This window comes from Marmota marmota, unplaced genomic scaffold (assembly GCF_001458135.2).
Source record: "Marmota marmota marmota unplaced genomic scaffold, marMar, whole genome shotgun sequence".
Lineage (NCBI taxonomy): Eukaryota > Metazoa > Chordata > Mammalia > Rodentia > Sciuridae > Marmota > Marmota marmota.
In genome coordinates this window covers 8,445,433-8,462,236 of record NW_026000000.1, presented here as the reverse complement: position 1 = coordinate 8,462,236, position 16,804 = coordinate 8,445,433, and the positions used below count along the sequence as shown (strand labels likewise).

General features: G+C 44.5%; 1 protein-coding gene across 7 annotated transcripts in view; it reads right to left on the bottom strand.

The window, feature by feature from the left end:
- The window catches only part of Arhgap22 (Rho GTPase activating protein 22), a 191,356-nt gene that overhangs the window by 146,245 nt on the left and 28,307 nt on the right, over positions 1-16,804 (bottom strand). Inside the window, exon 1 of one of the 7 annotated variants that reach the window (XM_048807507.1) lies at positions 8,435-9,009. The exons of the other annotated variants lie outside the window; for them this stretch is intronic. Coding sequence (XP_048663464.1) covers positions 8,435-8,468 — 34 coding nt within the window. The 5' untranslated portion in view covers positions 8,469-9,009. Of the gene's footprint in view, positions 1-8,434; positions 9,010-16,804 lie in introns of those variants that run through there. 7 annotated transcript variants of the gene reach the window in all.

Below are 16,804 nucleotides of genomic sequence, written 5' to 3'. Positions count from 1 at the left end.
TTTTTTTTTTTTTTTTTTTGGTGATGCCCATGTAGACAATTTTGCTGCCAGCTGAACAACACATAGCATTATGTATAAGTCATGATACTAGAAAAGTATAACTAAGTTTCTGGTTTACATATTTAATACACTAACGTTTTATCATTATTTTAGAGTATACTTCTACTTCTTTAAAAAATAAAAATTAAAAAAAAAGAATCTCAGGTTCCTCAGGAGAATCCCAGAAGAAGGTATTGTTCTCATAGAAGGTGGTGGCTCCATGTGTGCTATTGCCCCTGAAGACCTTGTAGTGGGACAAGATGAAGGGTGGAAGATGGTGATGATGGTGATCCTGACCTTGTATACACCAAGGCTCGTGTGTGTTTGTACCTTGGTTTTTTTTTTTTTTTTTTTTTTAAACAGAAAATTATAAGGAGAAAAAAAATAGAAAAAAAGTTTATAGAATAAGGAAATAAAGAAAGAAAATATTGGGGGTTGGGGATTTAGCTCAGTGGCTGAGTTCTTGCCTAGAACGTGCAAAGCTCTGAGTTCAGTCCTCAGCCCTGAAAAAAAAAGAAGAAAGAAAGAAAATATTTCATACAGATGTGAAGTGTACTGTTTTAAGCTAAGTGTCATTATAAAAGAATCAAGTTAAAAGAATTTTTTTTAAAACTATAAAATAATAAACATTACAGTAAGCTAAGGTTAATTTATTATTAAAAATTGTTTTTTAAATAAAACCTAGTGTACAGTGTTTGTGACGTCTACAGGAGTGGAGAGTAATAACCTAGGCCTTCATAATCCCTCAGTACTCACTCCCTGGCTTGCTCAGAGCAACTTCCAGGACTACAAGTTCCATTTATGCCAAGTGCCCCTATAGGTGTACCCCTGTTTATCTTTTATGATGCATTTTTATTATATACCTTTCTATGTCTAGACACACAAATATACCTAGTAGTGTGCTATCATTGATTGTTGCAGTATTTGCTGCAGTACAAAGCTGTACCGGTATGTAACCTGGGAGCCATAGGCTGTACCATATAGCCTCAGTGTACTAGACTTGTGAAAGCACACTTTATAATGCCAAAATCATGGTGAAATCATCTCATGACACACTTCTTGAGATGTATCCCTGTCATTATGATTTCAGTTGATTTTTTTGTAGTTTATCTCCACATTTTAAATAGTATACATTTATTGCCAATTCTTGATTTTTTTTCCTTTTAAGTGTTATCTATTGACTCCTTACTATGGAAGAGAATTTTTGTTTCTTTCACTCTCCTGGTGCCACCACACAGAAACACCTATCCCATTCTCTCCATAAATAATTATATTACAATTTTTGTTAGATCAATATATAGAATTTATATTGTTATTACTCTGTAATTGCTAGTCTTATTTGAGTTATGTGGTATAACAGTAATTTTTCCTTTCATGTATTTCACGTACGGTGCTAGGGTCTGGCCTAGATGTAAGAAGACCACTGGGTGAGTGTCCTGTGAACTTCTGTCTTCACAGGCTTCTGTTCATGAAGCCTCCAGTACCTATCTGAAGTCTTGGCTTGCTTTTACATTTTTTTTTAAATCATTGGAGTGAATATCTTTTTTAAAATTTTAATTTGTTATATATGGCAGCAGAATGCATTACAATTCATATTACACATATAGAGCACAATTTTTTGTATCTCTGGTTGTACAAAGAGTAGAGTCACACTATTTGTGTCTTCATACATGTACTTAGGGTAAGGATGTCCATCTCATTCCACCATATTTCCTACCCCCATGCCTCCTCCTTCCTCTCCCCCCCCCTTTGCCCTATCTAGAGTTCATCCCCAATCCCCATCCCCACCCTGCCAACCACATTATGAATCGGCATCCTTAAATCAGAAAAAACACTTAGCATTTGGTTTTTCAGGACTGGTTAACTTCACTTAGCATTATATTCTCCAATGCCATCCATTTACCTGCAAATGCCATGATTTTATTCTCTTTTATTGCTGCATAATATTCCATTGTGTATATATGCCACATTTTTTGTATCCATTCATCTACCGAAGGTCATCTAGACTAGGAAAACTGGAAATCCATATGCAACAAAATGAAATTCAATCCCTATCTCTCACCATGCACAAAATTCAAGTCAAAGTGGATCAAGATCTAAGAAGTATACCAGAGATACTGTTTCTATTAGAAGAAAAAGTAGGCCCAACTCTCCATCATGTCAGATTAGGCCCCAACTTCCTTAAAAAGACTCTCTATGGTGCAAGAATTAAAATCAAGAATCAATAAATGGGATGGATTCAAACTAAAAAGCTTCTTCTCAGCAAAAGAAACAATCAGTGAGGTGAATAGAGAGCCTACAATTTGGGAACAAATTTTTACCACATGCACTTCAGATAGAGCACTAATCTCTAGGATATATAAAGAACTCAAAATCTTAACCAAAAAAAAAACCAAATAACCCAATCAATAAGTGGGCCAAGGAATTGAACAGACACTTCTCAGAAGACGATATACAATCATCAACAAATACATGAAAAAATGTTCGACATCTCTAGCGATTAGAGAAATGCAAATCAAAACTACTCTAAGATATCATCTCATTCCAGTCAGAATGGCAGCTATTATGAAGACAAACAGCAATAAGTGTTGGCGAGGATGTGGGGAAAAAGGTACACTCATACATTGCTGTGGGCCTGCAAATTGGTACAGCCAATATGGAAAGCAGTATGGAGATTCCTTGGAAATCTGGGAATGGAACCACCATTTGACCCAGCTATCCCTCTCCCTGGTCTATATCCAAAGGACTTAAAAACAGCATACTACAGGGACACAGCCACATCAATGTTTATAGCAGCACAATTCACAATAGCTAAACTGTGGAACCAACCTAGATTGCTTTTACATTTGCTTAGATTTTTGCTAGGTATGAGTTTCTCAACATTAAACATTCCATCAATAGTATATATCTAATCTCCATGTGTTCAGAGACCAGAGGTATCTTCTTAAAAATATTGTTGCATTTTATCATTCCAAACTCTATAGTTTCCCGGGAGAACTGCAGGGCCTCTTAAAGTGGTCTTTAGAAAACCCTGAGTGCCTGAGGGCCTTGAACATTGAGGATACACAAAAACTGTTGGATTGCTTCTTTAGGAACAATCACAAGAACAAGGCCATGTTAGTACTTCATCCCACCCATGAGCTCTCTTTCTTCAGCTCACAGTATTGACCAGGCTCTGGAGACCCGTCCAGGCCCCTGAGATGTTTACTCCTCCTATAGGAGATGGCCAAAGCTGCTGTAGCTTTGCTCTTTGCTCATTGCTAATAAGTCTAACAATTTCCTTCAAAAGGAGCCTCCTAAACAGCAACAACAATTTTGTCTTGCAACATTTCAAACAAAGGCAGAAACTCCAAAGGAAAATTTTACAGATTGATGACATAAATCTCGAAAACTTGACCTCCCCACAAAATGCCCTAATATTAAAGTAAAGGGCAAACAACAGATTAGGGAACTATTTGCACCATAAATGTCAGTTGAGGGAGGAGGATGGATTTTCCTAATGACCTAGACCAGGTTAAAGCTTTCCCATGATTCAACTATTCATTTATTTGATCAATAATATGTGTTGGGTGTCCACTGAGTGCCTGGCATGGGGGGTATAATGATGTTCAAACCCAGAAATGGCCACTGCTCTCATGGAACTCACAGTCCAGTGCTAATAACAGATATCACCCCTCCCACACCCCCACACCCCCAAAAAAAATCACTCTTGGGAGTGAACAGCTACAATCAGAAGGAAATACCATAAAGGAAAGGAGAGCATGGGCAGAGGACCAGTGTAGGTGTAGAGGAGGCTGCCCTGGTGGGGGACACTTGAGCTGACAGCTGAGGGTGAGTAGGAGTTAATGAGTATGTATGAGTGTTCCAGGAACTCCAGAGGGAAAGGAGGTGAGCAAATCCCCCGAGGCAGCCATGTGGCTTGGGCTTAGGGAGTGAGAGGATGCTGGAGGTTTGGTAGGAGGGCATCCCTGAAGGCCACAGGAAGTTTTGAATTTTGACCCTGAGAGCAATGGGGAAGCCACTGAAGGATTCCAAGTTGGAGCTGGGGGAGGAGGCTGGAGGTGAGTGCATGACTGGATTTATGTTGACAAGGTGACTGGGGCTTCTGCTTGGAGAATGGATGTGGTGGTGCAATGGGGCATGGTCCAGGTTAGAGAGATGATGGCTAGGGAGGATTCTACAGAAGAATGTGTGAAATTGGCAGAATCAAGAGGTCTTTGGAGCCTCCCTCACACCTGTGCAACAGGACAGAGCCACAACAATGATCCTTGATGCTGGGCAGTGCTAAGAGGCACCCAGGAGGCTTCAATTAAGATTGGAGGAATAAATAAAATATGTCTGTGGGACTTTAGAGAGGGACCGATAACAGCATGCTAGGGTGGCATCAGGGTCAATTATTTTGGGGGATCTGACTAAGCCTAGGGAGCAGGGATGAACCAGACCCACTTCCTGCCTTTAGAAGGACCTGGGCTGAGGGTCACCAAAACCAGGTTCCCTGCAGGTTATGGGAGCAGGAGAGGGAGCATGGAGGGCAGCAAGTTGAGAATGCAGTAATGGCAGTAGGTCAGGATTGTTCCCTCCTTATCCTGCAAAATTGTCCATGTCACTCCCAGGAGAGAGGGTCCTTATATTTTTATTTTCTATCTTGAAAAATAAGTAGCTATTCTGACTATGTCCCAAAGAGTTGTGATTTGCTCCATTGTATATCTAATGATTTTTATGGAAGTTTAATAACTTTATCCTACTTTCCTGGGAAAATTGGTGGGACAGGGTGAGCGACCTCTTCTATTCTTACTCTGGGAATGCAGCAGTGGGTAGCAATATGGGTCAGTGGAGGACAAACCTGCTGGTGACAGGGCATCAGGAAAGGTTCCCAGTGACATACAGAACCAGGTGGGAGCTAAGCAAGGCAGGGCCAGTGCCACCAGGTGCCACTCAGCCTCGTTCAACCAGGCCATATCTATGTGGATCTAAGGCAAATTTGAACCACTTACAGTATAACATTCAGTTTGAGCCGGGTTGAATTAATATGTGTTGATTTGGCTCTGTCTGATTTGAATTGTGTGATGCGCATAAAACTAAGGCATGCTATTTTGATTATAGGTTTGTTTTGAGCCATTTCAAGCTTGTTTGGAAACTTTCCTGTTTTTTTTTTTGTTTGTTTTGTTTTTTAAATGGTGTGTGTGTGTGTGTGTGTGTGTGTGTGTGTGTGTGTGTGTGTTTTGACATCTGCCTCTAAGTTCTTGGAAGGTGAACTCAGCCAGGGCAGGATAGTTGACCAGACTTAGTTCATACTATGGTTTTGAACAGTGTTCATCCCACCAAACTCCATGCTGAGGCCCAATTCTTCAAGGGGAGGGTGTTGAGAGTCAGCGGGACCTTTAAGAGGTAATTAGCTCATGGGGTCTCCGCCTTGTGAAGGGATGAATGTAGTTTCCAAGCAAGTGGGTTAGTGATTGAGAGAGTGGGTTAATTAGGGCAAGAGCAGGTTATGAAGTGATACTGGCCTCCCCTGAGTTTCTCTCACACACATGCTCCTTCCACACATTCCTGCTACCGTCTTCTGCTTTCTGCTACAAGGCCCTTTACCAGAAGCTGAACAGATGCTGGTACCATGCTTTTATACTTTGAGAACCATGAGATAAATAAACCTCTTTTCTTTATAAATTCTACAGTCTCAGATGTCCTGGGGCAACAACAGAAAACAGAGTCAGATAGTTTTATATGCAAATAACCAATGGTAAGGCTTTTCCTGAGAGGTTCTCAGTCCTGATATCTTTCCCTCTGCTGGGAGGAGACAAAGATGACTTTTAGGGTGATGGTAGCTTTCATCCACTCAAAGATGGTCTGGATGGGGACCTACCAGCAAGTTAAGAGTCAATGTGACTAGGGAAGGGTCTCTGGGAACCCTGGCATCAACATTCCACGCAGAGCAACCTTTCAGTCAGACCCCAGAGCTCCTGAGCCCACTGACTGCATCTGATCTTCTTAGGTCTCCTAAAAACCCTGGTCTTTTTCATACAACTTAGAAAACCTGTGTAACAATAAGGTGTAGAAGTGGGTCTATACTAGGTATGTTTGAGAATAATGTAGACAAAACAGTGACTGGATACCAGGGCTGGGGTTTGCACAACTATGACTTGCTGGGTCAATAACACATCCCTAAAAAAGTTCCTAAAAAGTTTGGATAGGGATGAATTTTGATGGAATTTCTTAGTTATGTCAGAGCCAATTTCTTTAAGGCACATGTACAAATAATTTTTGGTCTTTATTTCTCCAGAAATGTCCTCAGGGAAAGTTATTCCATAACAAGCCATAAGTCTAATCTGGTTCCTGACAGGCTCCGGCCTTATGCTGTGCATGATGCCTCTTCCTGCCTCCACTCCAGCCTCCCTGGTCTTGTGCACCCATATCCCCAAACCAGGGGCATCTGCACCTCCTGCTCCCCACCTGGAATTGGCCTCCTCCCACTATTTCTGCTACCCTTCACCTGCCTAGTCGGTCCCTGTCATCCACAGTTCAAAAACCACTTTTGAAGTCTTCAGACTTTTTAAATACATGATCTTAGAATGCCTCTGGTCATAGTTTATGACCATACATCTTTTGGGGCAAGGGATTATTTTCTTAAGGCCTGAAAAATAGCACTATAAACAATCTTGTCACATATCTAGCCAGATAACATCATTCAGAGATGATACTGTTTCTCAACCTTGGTACTATTGGCATGTGGGTTCAGAAAATTCTTTGTTGTGGGGTTTGTTCTATACATTGTAGGATATTTAGTAGAACCCTTGGTTTCTACCCATCGGATGCCAGTAGCCCTCCTCAAAATAGCCAAAAATGTCTCTAGACACGGCCAAATGTTCCTTGGGAAGGGTGGCAAAGCTGCTTCAGGTTGAGGACCACTGACTTAAATGTTTATAAGAAGTTTGGGATTTTGCATATAGGTCCCTTTGCTGAAGTCTCTTTGCAGACCAGCACCAACCAATGGAAAAATAAAAGGTATAATGTGGGAGCCATGTACATAATTATAAATGTTCTAGTAGCTGCATTAAAAGAGTAAAAAAGAAAGGTGAAATTAATTTTAATAATATATTGTATTTAACCCAATACATTAAAAATATTGCCATTTCAGCATATAATCAATACAAAATAACTATTATTGAGATATTTTACTTTCAATTTTCTTGTACTAAATCACCAAAATCTGGCGTTTTTCCCTCAATTTTGATTAATCACATGTCAAGGTGGTTTCTGCTTAGGAGCTGTGGGACAGAACTAGGCTTGCTCAGAGGGGTCTGGCCTGCTTCACCCCTTGGGTCATTAGCAGACTGTGCCACCACCCCTTAGCAAAGCCAGGCAAGGTCCTCCTTTGCTCATTTGGCTCACAGGTTACAGTTCATTCCAATGCAACCCACGGAGGGACCCACTCTCTGGAAGAATGGGTCCACCCAGGAAAGTCACCTAAGTACTTGTGGTGTGCTAATCAGATGTGGTGTTCTCTGTGAGTGCACAAGAGGTGAAAGGGTCTCTGCTGCACACATCTAGTGAGATGAACACTGCTTCCAAGCCCAGCCCCTCCCCAGATGTCCCACCCACCCATCTCCAAAGACCAATTTTTATCCTTATTGCTTATAAGGGAAGCTTCCACAGACATTGGTTACCCCAAAAGATATATTTTCTCAAAAGACAGGTGTTCTCATCTAAATGATACTTGATCTGGCCAAGAAGTTGATGTCCAGGGAGATGCTCTCTGTACCCTATCCAGTGGCTGAGTCCCCAGGCCACTCTGCTAGGACACGTGCTATCTCTTGTTTATCTCAATATGCTTCTGTTCATTCCCTTTCTTATCTATGGACCCTGCAGCTTCCTGAGCATTATTCTGGCAAAAAGGTCTGCCTGCCCCCTGCTTGCCTGAAGAACTGCTTTTTATAGGCTCCACAGAGCATCCTCTCAGGAGGCTGGAGAAAGATCCTTGCTTGAACCCAACTTTCTGTAGAAGCAAGGGCATTGCCCTCCCTGGTAAGAACCATTTCTGTCTTTGCTACAAGCAAATCTTGGGCATTTCCCTTTTAGAAAAGAAAAAAAAGTTCTCCCAAAGTTGCGGCCACCTGTTCACCTGGAGCAAAAGAGGGATTTTGTAAAACACGGAATGTGGGGTGGAAATTTGCTCACCCACTCTGGCACTAAGATAGCCCCCGCCCTTGCAATCTCAGGTCCGAGCCCCACACAGCCCGGAATCTGGCTAGAAACGGCACATCAGTGAACAAGGATGCTCAGCGTGCAGCGGCAGTAGCCGAAGAACGCCCGTCCCAGCGGATACCCAGCAGTGTCTGCGCACTTTTGCCAAGAGGCACTTGTGGTGCACCGAGAAACCTCAGAAGGCTGGACTTACCCCTTCTACTCTGCCTGATCTTTGGGCTCAGCATATTCCTGCAGTCGCTTGGCTAGACTCTCTGGGTTGATCATACTGTCGTCCACTTCCCTGTTCTCTTCTTGTCGTCCTTCATGCCTCTCTTGCTTGGGCAGCGTGGCCCCTGGCGTCGCCCGCGAGGCTCCCTCGGCTCCCTCTCCCGGCTCCGGAAGGTCGGCTTGCCTTGTACTACATAAACCTCGATGCATTATTTATCCATCCCAGAATTAATTCCCATCCAAGCGGACCATTAAGGGCACGGTAATCTTTGGTGATCAATCACTGGGCCAGGGCGGGGCCGGCCTCTCAGTCCCTCCGCTCCGCGGGGCGCACAAGGCGCTGTCCATTCCGAGCTGAGCTGTGTGCGGAGGGGGCGGCGCCTTGGAGAAGGTGGCGGGGGTCTGGGGACGGGGAGGCGGGGCCAGTGGAGCCGAGTGGAGAAGTCTCAGCCCGCCGCCGAGTGTTTCCAAGACTGTCTGAGACACTTGTGCCGCCCGCTAGAGGCCACCAAGAGGCCAGAGGAAACATGGGAATGTGGCTACCCCAGCCCACATGCCCTGTTAAGGCCTGGGTTAAGACAACGCTGTTGATGAAGGAGTGGCCCAGATCCTTCCTGGCCCTGTCTAATGGGTCTAGTTTATAAGCTCACTGTTCTAAATGTTGAAAGACAGGTGTGTTTTAGAAGCAGCCAGCAGCCTGGCAATGTTCAGATCCTCTAGGGGACCCGAATAGCAGGAAAACGCCAGTTAGGAATGTTAACTATTTATGACTCCTTAGTAAGATGACAGGAGTAAGATTGCTGTGAAGCTCTGAGTTCAGGATCTCTCACATGGTAGGATCTGCAAAGCTATTCTCTGAGTTTAATAGTGAATTTCTGCTCATTAGCTACGTTTTTATTTAATACTTGCATAATTCTAAAGGACATATATTGGACTTTTGGGATGTCCAGCTTCAAAAACCTAAAAATCCCTCCACAAACACAATCATAATAAGAGCTGTCACTTATGAGACACCTACCGTGTGTCAGGCATGGGGTTGGTGCTTTATGTTCAGCTTATCATTTAATTCTCTAACTCCCCAGACAGGTGTTATGATCAAGTTTTTTCAGATGAGGAAAATAAAGCATAACAATGTAAATTTCTTGGCCAAGGTCATGTATTTCCTAGTGACAGGGCTGGCATCGGAACCCAAAACTGTCTCTACAGCTCCTACTTTTCTATAATGCCAATCTTTCTAAACACCCCAGTTTTCACTATTGCGAGTTAACAGTTTGTGGCTTGAGACCGTTCAGTGAATTTGTTGGACAGTAACCCCCTACCCTGACAGTTATCCCTGTGTCCTCTTAAACATGTGAATTTGTGGCTGGGTTATAATCTCCCTTGAATGTTCTCCCTCCAGCTTTCTCCCTTTGTGTACCCCATGTCCACTGATCCACTTAATTAACTCCAGTAGCTGGAAGGAAAGAGGGACCCATTGGGAGATCATCACAGCAGCCACACTAGGGATGAGAGAGTATGAAGTAGGGGATAAGCCTCCTTACTCTCCCCTCCTCCCCTCCTCTCCTATTCCAGACTCACCAGGATGTGGTAAGCCACATGGCCAGGGAGAAAGCAGAGTCCACAGAGACAAAGCTGTCTTACTCAGCATCCAGTCACTTTTCCTGACCCTCATCTACTCATCAGAGGGGAGAATAGGTATTTTCACAACTTTTCATGGTAGTACCCATGCGTCGACTCCTCCCTGACCCATCTCTTGCCACTCGACCATGTTCCTGAGCAACTTCTGTTCCCTGTGCTCCACTGCTTTTGCACATGCAGCTCTACTCCCATGTGCCTCAGTGTCATTACACACATAGCCCCTGCTTCTATGCATCCCTGTGCCTTTGCAGGTAGAGTAAGTGCCCTGTCTCAGGAATGCCCTCCCCCACATTGATTCACCTACTTATTTGTCATGCTTTGGACACTTCCCCTATGAAACTCTCCTGATTACACTAGCTGAAGGATCCACTAAGCACTTCCCCTGGACCGTTTTTTGTATCCCTTAGACTGCTCTTCTTGCTCTCCAAGGCCTGAGTCCCAGGCTGCCTCAGGCCAGAAGCCCTGTAAGAAATATTGTCTTGAGCTGGGGATGATGGCAAACACCTGTAATCTCAGCAGTTCCTGAGTCTGAGGCAGGGGGATAGCAAATTAGAGGCCAGCTTCAGCAACTTAGTGAAATCCTTAGGAACTTAGAACATGTATCATTAAAAAAAAAAGAAAAGAAAAAAGAAAGAAAGAAAAGGAGTGGGGTAGAACACCCCTAGGTTTAATCACCAATACAAAAAAAAAATGGCTTGGTGAGTAAATCCAAGAAACATCATTGAACGAGACTCCTTTTCCTTTAGAATAAGGTACAAGCCAGGTCAGGCTAGGACAGAGGCCACCCAAGAGAAGTAGGGAGGATATAGAACTGGAGAAGTCTCATGTTGACACTAAGGTCACAGGACAAGTCCCGTGGCCTATGTCTTGAGCAATCAGGAAGCCATCTGTGAGTAATGCAGCCTGGCCTGTATTCTCCAAGTTAGAGGCAAGAAAATGCCCTGAGATATAGAGTAGGTCCACTCACACTTGTTTTGGTTAAGAAACCACCTCCGGGCACTTTTCCTGCACAGCTGTTTCCTCTGATGACATGAAGTCACTGCTCTTACTCGCCTGCTTTCCTGGGGATCAGAGCTGGAACAGACAAAAACCACAGACTCTGGGCTCAAACCCAGAACTTGAGCTGGGAAATGAGCAGGAGCCAATCCCAATTCTGCACCAGAGAAAGGTGGGGCCTGGGGGTGGTGGGAAAATGGATCTGCCCTCGACCATGCTCCCCGTAGGTCCAGATGAAGGACTCATAAGGTGGAGCCAAAAGGGTCCTTAGAGCCCTCTCCAGGCTAAAGTTTACAAATTCAGCTCAGGAGGCCCCTGGGAGCCTCCACATCCCTCTGAGGTTGCTGGAGAGAGAGTGAGGGTGAGCACAAGAACAGGGCAAAGGGATCTGTGGAACATGAGGACTCCATGCGTTTACTTTTCTTTGAAAAAAGAGCCCCATTCCCCTCACTTATAAGGAGGGAGATATATTGGTCTATTTAACAACAGAAGAGAGAGTCTCCCTGCATTCTGGTCCTGCCCCTCTCCAGCTGTGGTCCTGGGTCTAACTTCACTGATTTCCTCCCTTCAATCATTCAGCATTTTCCGAGGGCTGCTCTGGGGCAGGTGCAGAAGGGTGAGCAGAGGGTGCTGAGAGGGCAGAACTCTCCAGAACACATCCACTGAAACACACACCTTTTGGTAGAATGGGCACCCACCAACACTGACTGGCTCAGAGCCAGTATGCTTTCAGAACAGTGGCTCCTGCCTTGGCTGCACACTGGGGAGCATAGACAACTAATGCCTGCAGCTCTGATTTAACTACTGTGGCATGCACAGTGGTCACTGGGATTTATCAAATCTCCCCAGCCATCCAATGTGCAGCTAGGGTGGAGCTGAGAAACACTGTTTTAGAAAACAGCTGCATGTCTCTGGGCCTGGGGCCACCAGAGGTAGCCTTTGCCTGCTGTTTTTCAGAAGGAAACTTCTCATGAAGAGGCACATCTGCCAATCAGTCACTCAATCAGAAAGAAGAGGGCCATTATCCCCAAACCCCAATGGGCAACAGCTCTGTTCCATGCACAGACACAGGTGCTATAGTGTAGTCTGTACACTGCACAAAGGTGTACAGCAGAGGAAGGTGACAGGCTTGGGTTGTACAGGCAAAGCTAAGTGTTCTAGCATGGGGGTTGGGGCACAACCAGGAAGGGAGTTTTTCTTTAATTTGCCCAACGATGCCATATAGATAGAAGAGTCCTGCTTTCCTGTTCCAGAAGCTGAGGGTTAAGCACCTCTGGAGGCTGAGGGGGAAACAGTGATACCTTGGCTCTGCAATGCCTGTTTAGTGGTCACCAGCTCCAGTGGCCCCTGCCTGCTTACCTAGTGTGCTCTTTGTCCCCTCTTCTAGGAGGTTGCTGTTCCAGTTCCCTAGCATGTCACTCAAGGTCTTTACCGGAAGCTCCCACCCTCATTCTCTAGTTTCTCTTGTTGCTGCCCATCTCGGTGGTGTGCTGGAGCAGCCAGTCAGTATCAGTTGGCAAAAGAGTTGATAGTTAATTTTTCAGGAATTTTGCAAGCCAGTGCATTAAAGAGAGCAGCATTAGAAATTAAATGATATGAACTTACAATTAAATCAACTGTATTTCAAATAAATACTCATCACTTCCTAATCATTTTATTATATCTTATTATGCTTAAGGTTATTTACATCTATCCTATACAGTACGGAGAATACTATATATTGAGTGGCTACCATGCCTCTCTTTCCAATTCCATGTTCAATGACATCATGCTGGTACTTTGAAATCAGTTCTGGTGGGAGTTATGTGCACCAAGGAAGTCAAACAGTGCTATAAATCAGTGCTGAAGAATTTGTTTCTTTCAGAGAGCCTGTTGTTAGGCACTTGTCAGCACACCTCTGGCCTCTGCCTAACGCATTTATTCTGGTACCTGAGTCACTGTGAAGTGCCGCTCTGGGCAGAGATTGCCAGCGCTCCACTTGAATCTGTTCTGCCCTTCTTCCTGGGAACACTCAGATTCCCAGCTTTCTTGCAGTTAAGTGTGACTGTATTCTGGCCATTGTTCAAGATTAGAAATGATGAGGCCTGGCCCAGGGCATTCTGATCCCTGATGCCTCTGCAAGTTAATTTCCCCTTTTTCTGGTTTATTGAGATGGGGCCACCTTGGCAGTCCCATGTAGAGGGTAGATATCACACAGTTGGCTCTGAATGAGTGGAGTCAAGTCCTCACTCTCAACCTGGAAGCAACTAGGATGGTTATAAGAGGAAGAAATTTAATTCCACTGTATCAATCTTCCCACCAGAAATACATGCCACCTGCCCTTCCTTGCCTAATGAGACTTGTATGTGTGGCACTGGAGACTGAACCCAGGAGTGCTCTTGCTCTGCCACTGAACTAAATCCCTAGTTGTTGTTGTTGTTATTATTATTATTATTATCATTATTATTTTGAGGCAGGGTCTTGCTAAATTGCCCAAATGGAACTCAAACTTGGAATCCTTTTGTCTCAACAACCCAGTAGCTGGGATAACAGGCATGTGCCACTGAGCCCAGTTTACCTACAAAGCTTTGGCACATCCCTCCAGACCTTGTTCCAGTGTCACTTCCTTGCTCAGTGTTTCTACGTTAAAACTGGTCATCTTTCTACCTTCCTTTTCATGCCGGCCCAAGTACCCTGGGGCCTTCTATAAGTCTGGACACCAGATTTAGGGAATTATGAGCTCCTACTGTCCCTGCACTCATAATCCAAATAACAACTATTCATAACAATTGTATTATGTTGGATTTAAAATATGCTTTCTAGATTAAAAAAATTAATTACTTTTTTTTTTTTTTAGTACTAGAGGTTGAACCCAGGGGTGCTCTACACTGAACTACATTCCCAGCCCTTTTAAAAATTTTACTTTGATACAGAGTCTTACTAAATTGCTGAGGCTGGCCTTGACCTTGTGACTTCCAGTTGCTAGGATTACAGGTGTGCATCACCCTGCCTGTTTCTTTCTAGACTTTTAAATTGCAAAATTTTATACAATTCATCAAATATGAACTTTTGTGCCACTTTGGTGGCCTTGCTTTCTCATATTACTAGCATGCCCTTGGTCTATCTCACCACTGGACATGGGGACTTCAGGCTGCCCTACTGCAGTGTGCAGGTCTCTCTCTCTCTCTCTCTCTCTCTCTCTCTCTCTCTCAGCACACTGCCTGGCTGCAGTCCTGTTGCCTTGTGTGGAACATCTATCTCCACCTTGGGTCAGATGTTCAGCTTGGATTTTTTTTTTTTTTTTTTTTGGTACTAGGGATTGAACCCAGGGTTTGACCACTGAGCTACATTGTCACCCCTTTTTATTTTATTATTTTTTTAAAGTTTTGAGATAGGATTTTTCAAAGTTGCTTAGGGCTGGCCTCAAACTTGGTATCCTCCTGCCTCAGCCTCCTTAGTCACTGGGATTACAGGTATGTGCTACCATGTCCAGCTTCAACTTAGCTTTTCATTGCAGTTTTGTCCATTCCCTACAGTCCGTGCCTTTCATAGGCCAGATGCCCAGAAGGGGTATAGAGCCCTGAACTCCCATTTTTCTGGGGTCTTTAGCATCCTGGGACCCTGAGCAGAAGGATTAAGATGCAGAATTCAAAATCGAGCATTGGAAAACCACCAGATACACCAGACCAAGGCAAGAAGGGTAAGTCCAGGTCACAGAAGCTTTGGATGGAAAGCCCCTTAGTTGTGGCCTATATCCATGGGTATATTTCTATAGTCTTGCAGCTCTGGTCTTGAGAGGAATTGGATTAGGGCCACCAAGTTGGCTTAGCTTTTGTTCCAGCCTTCACTGTAATGCTTGTCACACACCAAATTTAACTGGGGTTGTGGCTCAGTGGTAGAGTGCTTGCCTTGCATGTGTGAGACACTGGGTTCGATTCTTAGCACCACATAAAAATAAAGAAATAAAATAAAGGTATTGTATTCCTCTAAAACTAAAAAAAATATATATTTAAAAAATTTAACTTTGCAGCAGTTAAGGGTCATCATGATGTCTGAGACAAAGTACGCAGAATGAATGAATAAGTGGTGTCCCAGCTGGGCTTCCATAACAAATGCTGAGATGAGTTTTATTTGGGATTAACACCTTCTTGGAAAGAAGAGAGATAGTGGAACCTAGATGGGGGTGTCAGAACCCCCTGAAAATCTGACAGCATGTCTACAAGCCCATGTGGGGGCTCTGAGCAGTAGATTCCCTGAAAAAGCCTGGTAGAGTTGGTCAGGCCATGTACCCTGAGCTCGTACAGTTATGGATTAGGCCTCTGTGAGGAGAGCCTGACTTTGGCTATCACTGCCTTGTGCAGTTATTGGCTGGGGGAACCCAAGAAGAACACAAAGTCAAAGTTGGCTGGGAGGGCTGAGGCTCATCCCAAAAAAGGCAGCAGCTAGCAGCTGGCAGTTGACCCCACTTGCAGCTGGGCAGTGAATTCTTGAAGGGGGCTCTGTGTCTTCCACCCTTGGGTTCTATAGAGCTCATGGGCTTCATTTTTAAGTCTCTGAGTTCAGAACAAATACTGTTCACTTAGAAATCTTTGCTGGACTAGGACCACGGTCTGAGCTCCTCGTTGCATTGAGCAGCTTTCAGACTAAATTTTGTTCAGCTGCAGAGTCTTCCTGTGGATTTCTCAGAAAGAGGATCTTCTATCTGTGTGTGTGGAACTGACAGTAGCACAGGCTCTGTTCCTGAGTGAGTGTGGGCGTCCTGCAGGGCACCTATTGACCAGACCATACCTTGGTCCAAGGTGGATCCTGGCAGCCTGTGGCTAAGAAGAAAGAAGGAACCATGACCACCCACAATAGGGCAGTTGTGTTTCTGGGTCCTGGAAACACCATGCCCTGAGATTCTAAGATATCACACTTCTTGGCAGCAGGGCAGGGCAGGGTAAGTGTAGGGTTACTGCCAGTATGGACTGAGGGATCACCAACGACAGCACCTGCCCTCACCAGGGTCTAACAAGGAGACGGTCCTGAAATTTAGACAAAAAGTCAGATTTTATAAAAAGATGAGTCACCATTTTGGTCAGTTTTGCACTATTGAAAAACAAGCCTTCTCCCTTGTGAAAACACCTGCTTGCAGGGGGAAGGCAGGAATGGAAACAGATAGGAAGAACAGAACTTTCCCAGGCGCCTTCCCTCTCCATTCACACTTCTCCCCATAGTCAAATTCCTCCCTGCCCGTCTCATCCACTGCTCTGCGCACCTCTACCTGCTTTTCTATTCATTTCCTTACCTTTTGCACCTTTAGTCTTCCTTTAATGGCTCCTTTCTCCAAGGTGGCAAATTCGGTCAAGTCTCCCTGTGCTTAGGATTTTACCTACCCTCCTCCTCATTTGGTTTGGTGGAATGGAGTCTAGCTTTTGGCAGTACAATATCTAGCCCCTCCCTGATCTGGAGGAATTCCCCATCTCCCTCTTTGGAAGCCATAAGCAGAAGATCAGCTCTGTTCCCAGCAGGCAGTTAGATGGGGCCATGTGATTGAGAGTTAGCTGACCAGATGCCCCTGCCTGGGTTTTGAATCTCCTGGACAGAGCCGACTTCACAGCTAGCAACAGGAACAATGAAGATGGTGCCCTCCAGTACAGGGAGGTGTCCTGCCCATTCTGCCTGCTAAAAGATGACTTTTGTGCTTCTAGCTTTGAGGTCCTCTGTAGCCACTGCCATTTCTCTTCATTTTGCAAGCCTG